The sequence below is a fragment of the Canis aureus genome, chromosome 18 (assembly GCF_053574225.1).
Source record: "Canis aureus isolate CA01 chromosome 18, VMU_Caureus_v.1.0, whole genome shotgun sequence".
NCBI classification, from domain to species: domain Eukaryota; kingdom Metazoa; phylum Chordata; class Mammalia; order Carnivora; family Canidae; genus Canis; species Canis aureus.
The window spans coordinates 1,022,666-1,042,674 of record NC_135628.1 but is presented as its reverse complement, the minus strand read 5'-3'; the positions used below and the strand labels follow the sequence as shown (position 1 = coordinate 1,042,674).

At 48.4% G+C, this 20,009-nt stretch overlaps 1 protein-coding gene across 1 annotated transcript in view; it reads left to right on the top strand.

The window, feature by feature from the left end:
• Positions 1–14,904, top strand: part of PTPRZ1 (protein tyrosine phosphatase receptor type Z1) — a 156,241-nt gene extending 141,337 nt beyond the window's left edge. Inside the window, exons 23-31 of the mRNA XM_077855943.1 lie at positions 16–151; positions 1,834–1,980; positions 6,788–6,881; positions 7,191–7,264; positions 8,111–8,239; positions 8,983–9,129; positions 10,485–10,627; positions 11,583–11,718; positions 13,968–14,904. Coding sequence (XP_077712069.1) covers positions 16–151; positions 1,834–1,980; positions 6,788–6,881; positions 7,191–7,264; positions 8,111–8,239; positions 8,983–9,129; positions 10,485–10,627; positions 11,583–11,718; positions 13,968–14,108 — 1,147 coding nt within the window. The 3' untranslated portion in view covers positions 14,109–14,904. The remainder of the gene's footprint in view (positions 1–15; positions 152–1,833; positions 1,981–6,787; positions 6,882–7,190; positions 7,265–8,110; positions 8,240–8,982; positions 9,130–10,484; positions 10,628–11,582; positions 11,719–13,967) is intronic.
• The last annotated feature ends 5,105 nt before the right edge of the window (positions 14,905–20,009 follow it).

The window sequence follows — 20,009 nt, the reverse complement described above, 5'->3', positions numbered from 1 at the left end:
TTGTGTCCCCTTCAGCGCTGGGGTTGGAAGAACAGGCACGTACATCGTGCTGGACAGTATGTTGCAGCAAATTCAACAGGAAGGGACCGTCAACATATTTGGCTTCTTGAAACACATTCGTTCACAAAGAAATTATTTGGTGCAAACTGAGGTATGAGAAGGGTGCGCTTGGTTGCTGCTTCTCTCCCTCCCCCACTGAGGAGGATACTTTGACTTCCGTAAGGCTTGGAGATGCCACTAAGATGCTGGCACTGGGAGCACCAGGCTTTGTTTCACCAGGTTGATTGGTGTCACAGGGCCGCCGTCTGAAAGCGCTACCAACTGGGTGGCTCCAAAGAACACAGACGTGGGGCACCTGCAGGGCTCAGCGGTTGAGCACCTGCCTTCGGCCCAGGGCGTGATCCCGGGATCGAGTCCCGCATCGGGCTCCCCGCAGGGAGCCTGCTTCTCCCTCTGCCTGGCTCTCTGCTCTCTCTGTGTCTCTCAGGAATACATAAATTAATTTTAAAAAAGAGAGAGAGAGAGAACAGACACATCCTGCCTTATAGTTCTGGAGGATGAAAGTCCAAAATCAAGGTATTGGTGGAGCCGTGCTGCCCCTGGATCCTCTAAAGGAGGATCCTGCTTTGTCTGAGTTTCGGGGAGCCCTGCATGGTCTGCGGATGAAGCAGCCTTCCTTCAGTCTCTTCCGTCTTCACACGCTGTCTTCTCTGTCTGTGTCCAAATTTCCTTTTCTTAGAAGAACAAAAGCCACCACCTCATCTTGACTAGTGACCTCCACAGTGACCTTATTTACAAATATGGTCACATTCTCAGGTACTGGCCAGGGGTGCTTAGGGCTTCGGCGTGTCTTTTGGGGGGATACAATTCCACACACAACACCAGGTAACTGCATTAGATGTCCTAGATGGACCGGCTACATTTTGTCTATTTTGTGACCATATCTTTGAAATGACACTGATGACAGAGAAGATTCAAAGAAAAGAGTCAGTGCATTGGACAGCACCCATCCCAGCTAGCAAACACCTCGGGTCTCTCCTGCATATAGTGAATAAATGCACTCATTTTCATATTTTAGAAATATGAATTATGCTCGAATTATATCCCATTTTTAAGCCCATAGAGTTCGTCATACGCAGTTTACGTGACACGGATGAAGTCTGCATATCTGTATTTTTTCCCTCCTCTTTCTAAATAAAAATGAATTGAAGTTGCAAACTATGGATGGCAACCTGAGGGCAGTCAGAGATATGTGGCCATGTGGGGGAAAATCAAACCACACCATGCCATGCAGCCACACCATGCCACAGAGCCACACCATACCATGGAACCACACCATGCCATGCAGCCACACCATGCCATGAGGGAAATGACACACTAGTCAGATTAGACAAGGGAAGAGTCCCATACAGGAACCAGAAGACGGCCATTAAAAGCTATATGTAAAATTGTGCTAAGTTGTATATGACTGGCTAAAAGGAGAATTGAAATGGATGGAAGAAGAGCCATGAGAAGTAGAAGAGCCAGGAAAGCCCTCATGCAAAATACACAGAAGCGGGTCGCAGGTTTGAAGGATGAGCGTGTCGCTTTGCCTCTTACCCCCAAATGTCAACACGTTAGGAGTAGAGAGGTGAGGGACAAGAAGAGCTGCATTCTCTCCCGACCGCCTTCTTCCCTACATCTGATTTCCTGCCTGGGCCAGGAGGCCATCTTGAGCGGGTCCGCCTCCGCCATTATGTAAAACTGGTTTTGTCCGTCCGTGAAGACTCTTACTTTTGTTCTTAGACATATATAAAGGAAACCTGAAATAATGTCCCCTATTGTCATTGCCAGGAACAGTATGTTTTCATTCACGATGCTCTGGTCGAGGCCATACTCAGTAAGGAGACCGAGGTGCCAGACAGCCACATTCATGCCTATGTCAACGCGCTCCTCATTCCTGGACCAACTGGCAAAACAAAGCTAGAGAAACAATTCAAGGTGAGTTCTCTCGGAAGCCTCTTGGATGTCACCACACAATTCAGTGTTCCCACGTCTCCTCGGTTGAGTCGACAAGGCCAGGTGGATGGGTTCAGAGCTCCACTGGTACAGTGGCTTTGGATTGTTCTCTATAGTGGGCACCAAAGCCACGTGGTAAATCTCAAGGAGAATCTTAATTTTGAGGAACAAGAAGGAAAGTTCTCAAGAACTCTAGATTAATGTTTGCAAATGCAGACTTGGTCCAGGAAAGGGGGGCACGGAGCGGAACAGGGGCAAGCAGACCTCATAATACAGACGGCCTAAGTGCTCTTTTTCCTTTGAGAAAACCAGACCACTTGACGATGAGTGCTCCGGCTCAGGCTGTTGATGCTACTCTGTGGAAAAATCTGTCTCACTTGAAGGCCCTGGACTAGAGAAGAGGCTACACCAGAACAATAGCTCTCCAACCCCAGCCTCTCCCACCCACCTTATCACGAGGCAGTGAACTGGAGCAGGGAGTGTGTTTTGTTCAATATCATACCTCCCACAACCCTAGTTCTCTGACTTCCAGAAATCAGTCAGCACAGAATTCAGAAAGCAGATCTTCCCGGGCCCTGCAGCGAGGGGGAGGCACACAGCTGTGCCTTTCCCAAGGAATGGAGGCTGTGTTGTTCACTCCCCCTTAGGCCTGTCCTACCCCCTTGCTTCCCGGGATTCCTAAAGAAACGGGGCCCATTTCTGAAGAAGGACTGTCTAGGGAAAATGGGAAAGACCCTGGAAAAACCCAGGAGAGTTAACAAACCTTGAAATTGCAGGGTGTTTTTTTCCTCTTCTCCCCAGGCTACCACATAAAAGATGTTAGTCACTACAAATTCCTTCTGATTTTTTGCCTTCTCAGTCAGCACCTTTTGTGCCTTTGGAGGAGTAAGAGAAAGATTAGGGGTGAATGCTGCGCTTGGAACCTGCTGTCGGGAAGACATAAATGTTTTTATTCAGCAGAGCTTATCTGAGTGATAACAGAACACTAAAGAAAGAAAAAGTATGCTGCTTGGCTCCCAGAAATAGACAATAAAGGAGTATAAAACATCAACATTAGGTTGTTAGGATAGCTTTTTTTCTAAATTAAAAAATATGTAAGCATTACTCATTTTCAACAGAATTCTCATTTCAGCATGACTTATGCCTACATGACTGCATAAGAGAATTGATATGGCTTAGACTAGATAACCCAGGATCAAAATGGATAGATCAGTTATGGGGCCAGAATCTTAGTGAAGGGAGGGACATTTGACTCTGTATCCTACTAACACATAAGTAGGGAGGTGGAGGGATGTGTGTGTGTGTGCGCACATCTGCATGATCCTATAACACATTAGCCATTCAAGTTTATCTATAGGAACGATTCTTTGAAATAAATTACATGTTTGTTTATTTCTGGTATTTATCTGCAGGAAACAAAAATGCTAACTCAAAAAGACATCTGCACTCTTAAGTTCATTGCAGCATGATTTAGGGGAACAGCCTAAGTGTCCATTGAAGGATGACTAGATAAAGAAAATGTGGTGTATGTATTCCATGGAATATTATTCAGCCACAAAACTGAATGAGATCTTGCCATTTGCAGCAACATGGGTCAACCTAGAGGGCTTTATGGCAAGTGAAGTAGATCAGAAAGAACTCCATGAAATAAATAAAGACAGAAAAAGACGAACACTGTATGATACCACTTATATGTGGAATTTAAAAAAAAAAATCAAGTTTATAGATGGAGAGAACCGATTGATGGTCGCCAGAGGCAGAGGGCAGGGGGTGGGCCAAATGGGTGAAGAGGGTCGAGATATGCAAACTTCCAGTTATAAGATCAGTAGGCGTAGGGGCATAACGTACAGTATGGTGACTATCGTTCATGATACTGTATTGCATATTGAAAGTTGCTAAGATCTTAAAAGTTCCCATCATTAGAAAGAAATTTCATGACTATGTGCGCTGAGTAATGTTAACTAGGCCTATTGTGACTATTTTGCGATATATAAAGACATCAAATCATTATGATGTACACCCGGAATTACCGTAATGTCATATGTCAGTTATATCTCATCTTAAAAAGAAAACAAGTGTGTTTCGGACACCACATGCAGGCTTTTGTGTTTGATACTAGGATATAAACATGATTTTTTTATATTGATACCATTACTTTATTCTTCCCTTTTGCTTTTGAGTTCCCTTGCTTATCCCATGAGGCAAATAGATTTTGCTTTAGCCAATCTTTCATCTTCTACAAAACACAGGCTCATTCTTTTATAAAACAAAGTTAAAATGTACCTTGCCAAGAGGATTGGATATGTTCTAATTCAGGCTACTTCTTTGAGGTGGGTCTATAAATAGGCCTATCATTTGTGAAAGATTTGACTAATCTCTAAAGTCATTGAACAACTAAATCAAATTAGTTCAAGCTATAAATGTAGTGGTGTAACGAAAAGAAAATGTTATTTGTTTACCAGTAATTTTAGATTAGAATTCAGACTCTGCTCCTTGCTGGCTTTACAGCTTTGGCCAAATGACTTAAACTCTCTGAGCTACATCCTATGATCTCACTCATATGTGGAATTTAAGCTGTTTTGGACTCTGAAGAGAATGACAGGGGTAGCCAGAAGGCAACTTCAAGTGGGAAGGAAAGAGATATTTTTTGGTTTATGTATTTTGGGTTTTTTTTTTTTTATGTTTTAATGAGAGGCATCTGAGTTTGTTTAAAGACTATTAGAAAGTGAGGCACCTGCGTGGCTCAGTCAGTAGAGCATGCGATTCTTTATCTTCGGGCCATGAGTTTGAGCCCCATGTTGGGAATAGCGTTGACTTAAAATAAAATAAAATAAAATTAATTAAATTAAATTAAATTAAATTAAATTAAATTAAATTAAATTAAATCAAAGAGAGATTACTTAAAAAAAAACTGATAGAAAGAGATCCATGGTAGTGGGTATGTGGGGGGAGGAGAGATTGTTAGAGAGAGAGAGAGAGGAGATCCTGGGAAGGTGCAAAGGAGTAAGATTCAGGAAAAAAGAGGGATTGCGGCCAAAAGCAGGGACACCTAAGTGGGTGTGTATGGCAGGAAGCATATGTGCTCCAAGGCTGGAGACTGAGGGAAAATTCTGTGGCTTCTATTCCCAGTGTGACACAGGAGGTGTGTGTGCATGGGCATGCGGTGCACACGTGTGCTCGTATACATATTCTAAAATAATGATGTCAAATTGCTGCCAGAGGGTGAAGAGTTAATTTCAAGGACTCTGCACAGTCCTTACTGTAGTCTCAGAATCTAATATAGTAAAATCAGAAACTGACCATGAAAACTGGTCCTAAAAATAATCCACGTATTTGGACAATAATAATGTTCTTTTAAATAATTGATCTATTAAAGAGGAAATTATAAAATCTTTAGAATTAAAGGCCAACAGAAGCATTACTTGGCACAATGTATACGATACAACTGAAGTTATATCTGGAAAGAAAGTTATAGCCTTAAATATATTTGAGAATTAAAAAAAAAAGCAAATGAAATAGGCATATCATGTAAAAGTTAGAAGAGAAGCATGGTACACCCAAAGAGGGAGACAGAAAAATTTTAAGGAAGTTAAAGCTTTCTTAAATTAACTAGAAAGTTAAAGTTATTAAATAGAAACAGAGACGAAACAAAACCAAAAGCAAGTTCTGTCAAAGACATAAAACAAACCTACAGCCAGATTGGTGAGAAAAGAAAAGAGTACACATAAATAAATATTCAAAAAGGGTTATAGGGTAGATAGGATACTATAAATCAGTGAGGAAATGACAGAGTAAACAGTAAAGGAGGCTGGGACAGTTTCCGTGTGTAAACAAGTAAAATTGGGTTCTTACCGCACCTCAAACACTAAAATTAATTCAGGATGTATTAGGCACCTAGAGGTGAAAGCAAGGTTTTAGAACTATTACAAGAAAATACTAGCAATATATATTTTGAAGACATCAAGGTAGAAAAGGACTTCTTAAATAAAAACATAATTTGCCGAGACCTTAAAAAATGACTTGGTCATGAGCGTCTGAGTGATTAAAGAGAACAAAGACTTTGGCAACTTTTTAAACAGATTATAGACTAACGTTCAAGACATCAAAACCTCCTACAAATTAATCAATGACAGTGAAGTAGAAATATAAAAAGGCGATCATCGAAGAAGAAATCAAAATGGCTAATGAATGCTAAAATTCACAATCTCACAGTAATTAAGGAAATGCAAATCAAAACCACGTTGCATCTATCAGACTGTCGAAAATCAAATGGTGATGCCTCCTAATTCCGTGTGTGGGTGTTAAGAAATATGCAAGGGATATCCATGGCTACAAAGTCTAGAAAAGCAGAATATTGGAAATAATCCTAACATTCACTAGTTGGGGGGATAGAAAAATAGCAAGTCGATTGTTCGTGAAACGGGTACTAAGAGACTGAATGAAATCCAGCCCTATCCATTTACGTGCACAGACACACACACAGTTCACGCCATTTTCTCCCAACTCTGGTGTGCGACGTCAGTGGGAGACATGGAGGGTGCACACCTGTGGAGGGAGCCGCGGGGAAGCCTCTCCCACTCTCCCAGCGGTGGACGTCCAACGGGGGGGCGGTGCGTGCTGCTCGCAGCAGCCCTGGTGCAGGGAACACAGGTGTGCCAGGGAGTTAGAGCAAGGGACTCTTGGAAAACCAGTATCGTTCCTTGGTTTCTTGGTTGGGTCACGTGTGTGTGTGTGTGTGTGTGTGTGTGTGTGAGTGTCTGGGTGACTTAAATAGTCTATATTTTTCCAGCTCCTGAGCCAATCAAATATACAGCAGAGCGACTATTCCACAGCCCTAAAGCAATGCAACAGGGAGAAGAACAGGACTTCTTCCATCATCCCCGGTACGTGATGCCGCACCATGGAAAACCCAGCGCTGTCCGGTGGTGGAAGCCTTGGAGGCAACTTGGCAATATTCGTACATCGCGGAATGAGTCCGTGCGCTCCGTGGTTTTCTAATTACGTCCGATAACGTGCCTGTTAAAAAGGGACTCCTGAATCCTGACGTGCTTCTTAATAAATGCAAAAATAATAGAAAAACTAGCTTGCAGACCGTCGGCGCTCCGCTCGGGACACGCAGGGGAGCTTCGCGGGGGGGGGGGGGGTGCAGAGCTGTGGGCGCGGCGGGTCACCACGACTGTTCTGTGTTCCAGTGGAGAGATCGCGGGTCGGCATCTCGTCCCCGAGCGGGGAAGGCGCAGACTACATCAACGCCTCCTATGTCATGGTAAGTCGGGCACGTCCCCGAACGCCGCCGGCCGGCTTGTGTCCCCAGAGCGACTCCGGCAGGGCCCCCCGAGCGGCGACTGCAGACCCAGGTGGCGTAGAAGCCACGTCCCAGGATCGTGGCCCGCAGCGTCCTCTGACACATTCCAAGCTGCGGCCCACGGCCAGCCACTGGAGCGTGACGCGGGAGGACCCGAGGGCCTGTGGCCATGGCGGGGCTGTGCTGTGCCCAGGCCTGTCGCAGTCTGGGTCACGGGAGCAGGGAGGTGCGTGCGGGTGGCCACTGAGGCCCGGGGACAGGAGCAGGGCTGAGCGTGCGGATGGTCCCCAGTGCAGCGGCCCAGCCTCCCAGCAGGTGCCCACTGCACCCTGGTCCTCTCCCGCGGAGGGTGTCTGGGCACGAGGGCGCCCCGTGGTCAGTGCATGGACTCAGGCACTTTGCACTGGGACTTGTGGGAAGTGACAAGCACGCGCTCCCCTCTGGGTTTGCGTCCTGTCTACTGTAGTGGGACATGGTCCGCGTGCACTTTGCTGAGTCGCCCCCAGGCGTGACAGCCAGGTGGCCGTGGGCACAGCGCTCAACTTCTCAGGCCTCAGTGGAATTCTCTGTGAGAGAGGGGGTCACCGTTCCTGTCGCGTGATGACTGCTTGGGGCAGAAGGGACCTAAGGGAAAGAGCGCGCTAGTCCTGTGCCCGCAGTGCAGACCGTGCCGTGGACACACGGGCTCCAACAGTCACGTTGCTGTTGACAGGCGCCGTCTACGAAAGGCTGCCTCGCTCGTGCACGTATTTGGAACATTTAAGGCCGCGTGCCAGGGCTCCTCCTGTCTTCTCTTTGGTTTCGTAGGGTTACTATCAGAGCAGTGAATTCATCGTCACCCAGCATCCTCTTCTCCATACCATCAAAGATTTCTGGAGGATGATATGGGACCATAACGCCCAGCTGGTAGTCATGCTTCCTGATGGTCAAAACATGGTAAGCCCCCCGGTCGCCTTCGGCGCTGGCCTCCTAAGACGCACCCAGTCACGGCAGGCAGAAGCCCTCGCGTTCCAGCACATGATTGTTTTTCAACTCGTGAACCCATGTCACTGGAGTGGCACCTTGTCTACGATTGGGTTACGTCGCCTCCCAGGTCTTGAAATTGTTGAATGACAGTTTTAAGTAAAAGTAAGTTAAAATTAACTTAAATTCAGGTGTTCTGTGACCCTGCAACCATGAAGTCAGTCCATATGCTTCTATTTACATTCTTAAAAAATAAAACTCCTGAGGATCCTTGGAGAGTCCCTAGTTTAAGGAGATCTATACAAATGCCCCCCAAAAAGCCCTATTGTGTTTAGGCTTTGCACATACACTTCACGCGGAGATTTATTTCTGAGCTGTAAAGTTAGACTGACCATTCCAAATGACACTGGAAATTTCCGAGCTCTTAAAATCACTTGAATCATCTCTCCTCACTTATCGTTTACGGAAGCCACAACTTGCCATTGTTACTGAAGAGCCGAGAGCGGAACACAAAGCCATAGTGTAGTTTCTTAAGTGTAATATTTTATTCTGCACATCAGACTTGTTTAACGCTCAACATTTCCAGAGTAGATTTTGAGATCCGAAGGAAAATTCGAGTTGAATTGTCTGTGTCAACCAGTCAACTTCATTTCACAGTCTGACTTATTAAACATTTGAGTAAAATCTAGACTCTTCTGTGGTGTTTAATCCTCCAGGCAGAAGATGAATTTGTTTACTGGCCGAATAAAGACGAGCCTATAAACTGTGAGAGTTTTAAGGTCACCCTTATGGCTGAAGAACACAAATGTCTGTCTAATGAAGAAAAGCTTATCATTCAAGATTTTATCTTAGAAGCGACACAGGTATGGACCTACTTGAAAGGACTTTTCTTTTTTCTTTTACGCACATGTTATGTTAAATATATGCTGATTTAAGGATCTTCCCTAGAAATAAAAAGAAGGAACCTAATTTCTTACAAATTAAGACAGATTACCCAAATAGTCAATTTTACCTTACTTGTCACTTTCCCTTAAAAAATCCCGTAGAATCATTAAAACATCAGTCACCACCAAACTACAGCATTCAGACACAGGAAATCAAAGATTTCTCTCCTACTCCGGAGTCGTTCTGATAGAACTGAAATTGAAAATAAACTCAGGGGAAAAAAAAAAAAAGAAAGAAAGAAAAAGAAAAGAAACTCGGGAAAAAATAATAATTCCATTAATCCTGATTCTCGTGTTCTAAGGTAAATTTTTATCTTGAACTCTTCTGAGTAAAATGGGAGAAATATCATCTACCAAAATGAGCCCAGCGCCCTCCACCAGGAGACAGTGTGCTGGATGCCAGTGAAGAAGGGCTTTGAAAGTGTGGTGCTGCGACCAGGGAGGTGGTGCTCCTTCCCGGTTACCTATAAGGCAGCCACCTGAATCCTTTGTCAAGGACTATTTATGTAATTAGAGGACATAATTTATCGTACAGCTGAGTAAAATCCTAACGGATACCAAGGAGGAAGGCGTGTGAGACGCAGCGTACGTCTCCAACCAGAGAAAGGTCAAATCATGTTTTCGGTGGTTTAAATGTCGCACTTCGATTCTGAAAGTGGGGGACCGGATAAAAAGTTAGGTTCTGCTGCATATTTTTATTTTTATTTTTTATTTATTTTTTTTTTTTGCTGAGACATGCAGAGAATGCTGCGTATTTTTAAATGTGGCATTTTATCGAGTACACTTCAGGAAGAGGGGGTGTAGGGGCTGGGGTGGCACGCGGGCGTCGGCGTCGGGCCAGCCCTGCCTCGCGCTGTCCTGCGCCCTCCCCGCATCGATCCCGAGCAATCCCGAGCAATGCCGGAATTTGAACAGGTCCGTGGGATTTTTTAAGACAAATGTGAACGTTGAAGATTTCTTTTGGGATTAAACGGAGTGGCACAGACACGTCTTTGGTACCTGACCTCATAGTGCGATCGCCGTAGTAAACCCACAAATAAGGCTTATTTTTAGTATGAAAAAAGGAGATCACGTCTGCACGTGGGAGACGAGGCATCGCAGCAGTTTCTTCCCCCGCAGCTGGAGGACGGGCCTCACCCGCTGCCCTTCACTCCTGGTGTCCCTGGTTGTATCACCTTTCTGGAGGGAGTCCTGGCTTCCCCAGCCATCCCACTCATACCGGCACTCGCCAAGGTGACTCTTCTGGAAATACTAATTTTTCTCTTGTCTTCCAGGATGATTATGTGCTTGAAGTGAGGCATTTTCAGTGCCCCAAATGGCCAAATCCAGATAGCCCCATTAGTAAGACGTTTGAACTCATAAGTATCATCAAGGAGGAAGCTGCCAGCAGAGATGGGCCTGTGGTTGTTCACGATGAGTAAGTCCCTCCCCTTAAACTGTTTCCTGCCCCAGCGCTCTCCATATTTCTGTTTTGTTTGGACCAGTTGGGGTGACTCAGCCAGGGGGGATTGTCTGCTTCTTATAAACAAGGTTAACACAGAATTAGATTTTTTTTCCCACTTCTCTTGGCGATCCTGTTGAAGGCAGACGATGGACGCCTAACCACGAGAAGGTGCCCGGGCCTTGCGTGCGGAGAACACTCGGTGACGAGTCAGTGTTCTGGCCCTTGAGTCTCTGCAGGTGCTAACCCGAGAGACATTTCTAAGTTCTTTTTTTTTTTTTTTTAATTTTTTTTTGATTTATTTACGATAGTCACACACACAGAGAGAGAGAGAGAGAGAGAGAGAGAGGGAGGCAGAGACATAGAGGGAGAAGCAGGCTCCATGCACCGGGAGCCCGACGTGGGATTCGATCCCGGGTCTCCAGGATCGCGCCCTGAGCCAAAGGCAGGCGCCAAACCGCTGCGCCACCCGGGGATCCCCATTTCTAAGTTCTTGACACGCTGGACAGGATGAAGGTGGATAGAGTTTTTATTTACCAGGAGCAGGAATCCATCCAGTAGATCTCTCCAGGCTCCTGTTACGGGCAGACAAGAGAAGCACGGGAGTAATGACATGCTATCTGCACGTATTATACACCAGGTGTGATGACTTGTCAGTCGTGCTGGCTTCTTGCCGGCCCCTCCCAGAGCAGACAAACAAGTGTGTGAGCAGACGTTAAAGTCCCATGAAGTGCCCCGTTACTAACACCGTGAACACTTGCTGACGTTTCCAATTATACCTTAGTTCTCCGCACCAAAGACAGAGACGCCCCATGAGAAGTGTCCCTGTTCCCCCTGCCAGGCTGTCCCAGGGGCTCTGGGGCTTTCTGAGCTCCCACTGTGAGTGTTGATGCATTTGAATGGAGTCTTTGTCCCTTCCCTTTGCTCCAAGGCCTGGAGGAGTGACGGCAGGAACTTTCTGTGCGCTGACAACCCTTATGCACCAGCTAGAGAAAGAAAATTCAATGGACATTTACCAGGTGGCCAAGATGATCAACCTGATGAGGCCGGGAGTCTTTGCTGACATTGTGAGTAAAAGACAGTGAACCCCACTCCCCCGTTAGAGCGTTGCTGATTCCTAGAGGCCGCCAAAGTCATCCAGGCACGTCTCAGAAAAGATCAGGTGGACCCCTAACCTATTACCCCGCAGAGCGTTCGGGCTGAGTGACACGGTAATCCGTCCACAGGCTGTAGGACGGGAATATAAACAATGAACATAGAAAATTGCTGGATAAAAGTCCTTAAACGTCACATTCTGAAAAATACCCTCAGTCGAAGCACCGACTAATCCACCTTAGCCGCAAAAATAGTTCAGGGGGGGCCGGGGCTCGAGGTCCGCGGGCCTCCGAGAACACTCTGCAGGGGCCCAGGCGCTGCGCTGTGCGGTGTCCTCCGGGGCCGGGGCTGGATCGTGCTTAGCGGATGGGTGGTTCCTGGGTTCGTGGAAAAGAGAAACCTGCCCAGGAAAGGGACGCGGCACACTCGGAAAGAGAAGTCTCAACTCTGAGAAGAACTTGAAGTTTTGATTCTTGTAGAAACGAGGGCTGGAAAGGCAACAGGGAGCTTAGTGCCAGTGTCCCCGGGGGAGAGGCTCAGGGGACGTGGTGGCCGTGGCCCCGCTCCCCGGCCTGTCAGAAAGCAAAGTGACCCCGGCACACGCACGCTCCAGGGGAGCCCTGTTCAAAGTCCCTCAGGCCAGCTGAGTCACCTCAAGCTGCACCTCTGCAAGGTGCTCTCCCGGAGGCTGACCTTCCCGGGTTGGTGACCTTCCCCCAGAGGCTGACCTTCCCTCGGTTGGTGACCTTCCCCGGTTGGTGACCTTCCCCCGGTTGATGACCTTCCCCAGTTGGTGACCTTCCCCCGGTTGATGACCTTCCCTTGATTGTTGACCTTCCCCGGTTGGTGACCTTCCCCAGTTGGTGACCTTCCCCTGGTTGGTGACCTTCCTCAGTTGCTGACCTTCCCCCGGAGGCTGACCTTCCCTCGGTTGGTGACCTTCTCCGGTTGGTGACCTTCCCTTGGTTGGTGACCTTCCCCGGTTGGTGACCTTCCTCAGTTGGTGACCTTCCCCCGGAGGCTGACCTTCCCTCGGTTGGTGACCTTCTCCGGTTGGTGACCTTCCCCCAGAGGCTGACCTTCCCCGGTTGGTGACCTTCCCCAGTTGGTGACCTTCCCCCAGAGGCTGACCTTCCCTCGGTTGGTGACCTTCCCCGGTTGGTGACCTTCCCCTGGTTGATGACCTTCCCCAGTTGGTGACCTTCCCCCGGTTGATGACCTTCCCTTGGTTGGTGACCTTCCCTGGTTGGTGACCTTCCCCAGTTGGTGACCTTCCCCTGGTTGGTGACCTTCCTCAGTTGGTGACCTTCCCCCGGAGGCTGACCTTCCCTCGGTTGGTGACCTTCTCCAGTTGGTGACCTTCCCCCAGAGGCTGACCTTCCCCGGTTGGTGACCTTCCCCAGTTGGTGACCTTCCCCCAGAGGCTGACCTTCCCCGGTTGGTGACCTTCCCCAGTTGGTGACCTTCCCTGCTTGGTGACCTTCCCCAGTTGGTGACCTTCCCCCAGAGGCTGACCTTCCCCGGTTGGTGACCTTCCCCAGTTGGTGACCTTCCCCTGGTTGGTGACCTTCCCCTGGTTGGTGACCTGCCCTTGGTTGGTGACCTTCCCCCAGAGGCTGACCTTCCCCGGTTGGTGACCTTCCCCTGGTTGGTGACCTGCCCCTGGTCGGTGAGTGCCTGGAATGACGCAGCAGCACCTGTACGCCCGAGGCCCTCTCGCTGTGGTCCCAGCTCATGTTCTACACCCCATAGCCCCTGACGGGCACCTGGAAGAGATCTCTGTCCTTCTGGGTCTCACCCCGAGACCTGCGGGGGGTGTGCAGGCTCCTGGCAAACACTGTGCGTGAGGCGACAGCGCAGCCCCTTCTGGGGCTCTCTGTGCCTGGGGAGCCCAGCGGACCTCCCCGCGGCTGGAGAAGGGGAAAGGGTGGGTGAGTTGTGAGGGCTCCTAAGTAGGGCCTCACGGAGCCTCGGACCAAAGGGTCACGCGCGTTCACGAGTCAGGACCGCTGCCGGGTGGCATCACCGTCTGATTCCAGGGCGTAGTGTGGGGGAGCGCCTGCCCGGCGGGGGGGTGGGGGAGTCCTCCAGGTCAGCAGGTGCTGGCCATCCCCTCGGAGGTGCCCGCAGCCCCGGCCCACGGCGCCCAGGCAGGACGGGGGACAGCCCCGCCAGGCACGTCCTCGCGGTGGCCCGCTGACCGGTGCTGCTCTGTCCCCAGGACCAGTACCAGTTCCTCTACCGAGCGGTCCTCAGCCTCGTGGGCAGCAGGCAGGAGGAGAGTCCGCCCACCGCCACCGACAGCAACGGCGCGCCGCTGGCCCCCGGGAGCACGGCCGAGAGCCTGGAGTCCCTGGTGTAGCCCGGCCGGGGCGCGGCCATCCCCAGATCAAGACAGGACAAGTGGCTTCCGCTCCGCTACCTGCTCACGTCCACCACCTGACCGGGACCATCGTGGCGTGGGATCCCGCTGCCGAACTCCCGTCATTAACAGCGTGTGCCTTTCTGCAGAACTTCTTGTGATTCTTAGTTGCGTTTGAACTAAAATGGTTGAATTTTACAGTATTTCTAAGAATGGAATTGTGGGTTTGTTTTTTCATATTGATTTTAACAGAAAAATTTTGATTTATAGATATTAGGAATTCCCAACTACAGAACACATGTTTGTTTGTACTGTCAGATTTTAGCTGTATTTGTAGCAATCATCAGGTTTGCTAGAAATAAAACTTTTAACATAGTAGATTGTAAATAAAACAAGCCGTTCCCTATGATATTCAGCGTTTTACAACCGCAGTATTCGCCTAAAGTAGAAATAATCTGATACTTACTGTAAATACTGCTCTAGTGTCTCCATGGACCAAATTTATATTTATAATTGTAGATTTTTATATTTTACTACTGAGTCAGTTTTCTAGTTACGTGTAATTGTTTCTTTTAATGATGTAATTCATTATCTGGTCTTACTCTACAAGCCCTCTGACGTTCTTTCGTGGTATCTTATAAATTAACTCTGTTTTAGCATGTAACTTTAACTTTTATGGGAAATAGAAATACATTTGTTTCAAAAGATGTTTTTATGAGAATAACACCTTACCCAGCATTGTTTCAATGGTTTTTATCCAAGGCCTTGCAAAAATAAATATGAATATTGCTATCCATTTGCAGTTGTTTGGGGAGTGTCGTGCTGGGGCACGTGCAGTAGAAAAGTGTAGACACGGGGGCCCCTGGGATGGTGGAAGTGGAGAAAGGTTGATGGGATGGAGCTGCGATTCCCAGCCTGGGCGCCGAGGTGCACGGGAGCTCACTGATGCGCGCAACCACTATTATTGCCTTCCTGGGACCTCACTACTCACCGTGGACCAAGCAATGGTGGGAAACTTCAGTTAGAACCAAGCTGGGGCTAGAATTGTGCAGATTTGCTTGTCAGGGACGAGCCAGGCTGGCCTGGCAGTGGGTAGATTGACAAACCCAGGCCTAGAGCTCTTCAACCCCGGGGTAGAAAGAAGGGAGGACACCCCACGCGGGGCACATGGGCAGCATCCCAGAGCCCTGGGCAGCTGAAGTGCAGGGAGACAGAAACAGCCTTGGCGACAGGCGGACTTGGAGCCCGGAAGCTGCCCCCTGCCTCAGCTGGGACCGTTTAATAGCAGCCCTGAGGAGGAGGTGCCAACCCCCAGGGATGCCCAGGGCCAGAGCCAGGAAAGTTTCCTTTAAACTAGTGGCTCTTGCGTCAGAAAGGACAAATGCCCACCATGTGTTTCGACGTGGGTGGGATGGGACTGGAGGGTGTGATGCTGAGTGAAGTCAGTCAGTCGGAGAAGGACGATCATCACATGGTCTCACTCATACGAGGAATAGAAGAGATAGAGAAAGGGATTATAGGGAAAGGAGGGGAACTGAGTGGGGAAAGCCAGCAGGGGAGACAAACCCTGAGCGACTCCTAACTCTGGGAAACACAAAGGGTTGCGGAAGGGGAGGTGGGCGGGGGGATGGTGTGACTGGGTGATGGGCACCGAGGGGGGCACCTGAGGGGATGAGCACTGGGTGTGATGCTATATGTTGGCAAATTGAATTTAAATAAAAAAGAAAAATAAAATAAAAAACTAGTGGCTCTCCGAGTCTGGTTCCTAAACCAGCAGGATCAGCAAAACCCGGGAACTGGATAGAAATGCGAACCCTGGACTCCCATCCCTGACCTGCCACAGCAGCAGCTCCGAGGTGGAAGGTCAGCAGTCTACTGAGCGCTACAGTTTGGGGACCAAGCTCTGCAGCAACAATTCAGGGAGCCTCCAGTTGCCCGAGCACTTCAGGAAATGTTCACCAAATCCTTAACGCAGAACCAAAATTAATTGGCTTTCCTTTTAAAGCAGTAGTCACAAAGAGATGTGAAGTAGGAAAAAGTTCACCAAAGAGCCGAGTGTCACAGGTCGCAGGGGGTCGGGCAGGGTTTTACCAGGCACAAGAGAAAGAAATGCGCTTCTTTCTCACCCTGTCTCGGGAAGAAAGTTGCAAAGTTATTTTTGATTTCTCGGTAGCTTTTCTAACCTTCTGGTCTTGCTTTATATTCTTTCCCTCCCAAGCCACAGTGTTCGATCAACAGCTGATGCGAACCGGGAGTACGTGTCACCGTAGTTATTTGCTCTCTTTCTCCCTGGGCCTTTGTCCCGAGAGCAAACACCCTTCGGGGAGAACTGGAATTTCTTTTTTTTTTTTTTTTTCTTTTTTTGCCTTCATGATCGTTTATCAATGAGGCGCCTTGCAGAATGTCTTCCAAAGGGAAGTAGTTATGCAAGTAACATGTATGGTGAGTCAACATTTTGTAGGCAGATTCTAATAACTGTAGCGGAACTGTAAGGTCCATCATAGTTGCAGTGTGATACTCCCTGAGACTTTGGGGCATCGCCTTCTTTACATATAAGGAACACAGACATTTCGTACATACATATTCTACTCATTATTGAAGCTTAGGATTCTTAATTTTCCTATTTCTGATCTGAAACCCCCTAATTTGTTAGCACATAAGACGCCTTAGACCATTTCTCTGATAATCAGAACTTGGAAACTAAGATCTCCTTATAAGCAGATCTATTTTTAAATATTTTATTAGGCTTGAACTCCACTTGCAAATAGCACATAGAATCAGAACTAATCATTTATTGGATTAAAGTGAACTTTTTAGGGAAAATTGGAAAAGCTACATATTTGTCAAAATAAAACACCTTTTTATTATTATCATAAAGCGTGATTGAATATCATCCACTCACTTGCTAATTGCAAAATGTTCTGGTGCATCAGAGGTCTCCTCTTCATTAGTACAGTATTAGTGTGTCGGAGTAGGTGGTGTTAAATGCTAAGGCATATAAATGACACATCACATCAGTTTTAAGAAACCAGACATTCTTGGCATTAGAGCTGGGAGGCGTGTTTTTTTTTTTTTTTTGCAGTAATCATTTTTAAAATGAAAAACAAGATATGAAAGTGGGAGTAAGAAAGGCTGTGGGTGTGAATTGGAAACTTCTCAGCGCGCACACAAGTCCTGGCAGTCCGTCCACGGTGACGCGTTCTGAGCAGCCCACGGGAGACACGGGCTGGCGTTTGAGGAACTTTGCAGATGGGCGAATGTGCGATACTTTCCTCGGCGGCTCTAGATGGGCCACCAGCCTGTGTCTCAGATGCTTACGGTCTTGCTTCAGCCCTAGAGGAGTCGCCTCAGTTCTGAATTATGCAGAGACATGAACAGATGCAAGAAATTCCTCCCTTTGCTGCTCACGCATTTAATGAAGCCACGTCCCCAAAACTACAGCATGAAGGTTCCTAGTGCAGAATGTGGGATCAGAGGAGTCTTTTGAGGCACCTTGACCAGTTGGTGTAATGGAGTCAGGAAGCTAAATCTGCATTTCTTGGACTTTTTAGAGAGTAAATGAGAAATCTCCCAGCTTTCGTCATTATGGTATGTCAGTTTAAAGCTTGTGGGGATACCTAAAGAGACTCAAGAACTAGATCGAGAAAACATGAGATGCTTAGAAAATAAGGCCAATGACAAGGGGTTGATAACCGGGGCCACTGAGGCCTACTGGCCGCGCGCACCCGCCCGCCACTGTCCCTCTTGGGTGGCTTCCTGTGGCACATGCTCTTTTCCAAAAACCGCTCAACAGTATCCTCCCTCCCACATAGGACTTTTCCTAACTCATCCCGCTGACTGTGGGGTCTGGGAACCCTCCCCTTGAACCCAGGTGAGCCTGTGACTGTGCTAAAAGAGGCGCCATGCGACTTCTGAGGCTAAGCGGTGAAGGGCGGTGCAGCTCTGCTAGCTCCTTTGGGATGCGCGCTCCTGGCAGTGCCAGGGCAGGACGGAACCCACACATGGAAGGATCCGTGTGGTCTGACCCCCAGGTCCTGGCCCCTGGCCGGGGTGGGGGGGCCTTCCAGCTGACAGCCGCGACCCTGCCAGCTCCGGGGACAGGACCTCTCCACCCGGTCAGCCCCCCGTGGGACTGTGTGGGGCCCTGGGTCCTGCCCCAGCTGCAGCCTGAGCCAGGGACGTGCTGTTCTAAGCCACTGCGGTTGGGGTAGTTCATGACACGGTCGTGGCAGTGACAACACTTCTTACATTTCAAAGCCCAATGGCCACAAACTCTAGTCCCCGACTCCCTTGCAGCTAAGGGCATGGGTGTGAATGAGTCCCTGAACCCTGGCCACAGAGTCCAGGACGGCCGCCTGCCCAGGTCAGCCCGCTGGCTGCAGAGTTCCCGTGCCCCGCGCCCTGCACCCCGTGCCCCCCTCCCTGACACTCCGTCGGGGCTGCAGCTCGCGGCCAAGCTGGTGACCTGAGCATCCCCCGGGGCCTAAGCCCCCGGCGCCCCGAGGGCCAGCGCCTGCATCCCACTGGGTGGGCGCCCCTGCCCCTGCTCCACCGCCTCGGGTGCCTTGCTCTTCCAAATGCCAGCAGGGGGTCTCTGTTCCCTCTTCCCAATGCTGACTCGGTGGCCTGGACAAGTGTGTACATGACCTTCTCGGTGGCTTCTACCTTGAGCGGCTGTAGCAGCCCCGAGTATCCTGCTCTTCCGCCCTAGCCTGAGACCTTCTGAGCACCGGAGCGAAAGGAATCCTTCCGGAGCACAAATCTCACCTCGCCAGCCCCGATGACTGACTGACCTAGTCTTGCCCCGTGGTGACACAGTGACTGCGATGGTTGGGGCTGACTCATATCACCAGGTGACACCCTCCAGGTGACGTCCAGGCTTATGAACCAGCGCTGAAAGAGGCGACCCCTGCAGAGAAACACCCGCCTCCTCAGCATTATCAGCTAGTCCTAAAAATAATGGGAGGACCAGGGGTTAGCAAACTCTGGCTCAGGGGCCAAGTCTGCCTGTGACTTGTTTTTATAAATAAAGCTTTATTGGAACATAGTCATGTCCACTCATTCATGTACTGTCTATGGCTGATTTCACACTGCAAAGGCAGAAATGAGCAATTATGGCCCCCTCTAGCCTACAAAACCTAAAATATGTAATATCTAGCCCTTAATAGTCAAAGTTTGCTGACCCCTGAGTGAGCCACATGCTTGTAATTACAACTTATCCGTTCATTCCCAGCTCACTACCACCACCTCCACTTCTGCAATTCCTGCTGGAAAACTGAGAGTCCACGCAGTGTGTGATGACATCATCCTTACTCGAGTTTACTGAAATCCCTTTTCTAGCACTGCCGCGAGACTAGCTCTTCAATCTTCTCCCCTCTATCGTTCATTGGTATTATGAAGCCAATAATTCAACGGGGACTCAACATGTTTCCCTCACCCCCACTAAGGGCTAGTTCCCTAGTCCCCCTTCCATCCGGGCACTATTCCTGGTTGGAGGTGGAATCAGGGTGACACTCATATTTCTTAATTGACTCTGTTGAACTCAATGTTGTGATTTAAGAAAAGTGCCATAACAGAAATGTCTTTACGGATTAATATTGATCTCCATACATTATTTTTGGCACGTAGGACTAGGCCTCAATCAACTTTGATCCTTTTTAAATAGCATCGATGTTTTCTCAACCTCCATATCCCCCAAATATAATACCTACTTATTCCAAGGGCAGAGGTCAGTCCATAGGGCCAGGAGCTGTGTATAGTCCTAGAGAGTCAAACAAGGGTTTACTCTGTATTTCTAAAGGAATATTTAGTTTATATTTTCCCCCAAAGAGCAAAAAAAAAATTTTTTTTATTTATAATGTAATCATTTACAACAACTTGAGATATAATTCACACAAAGTA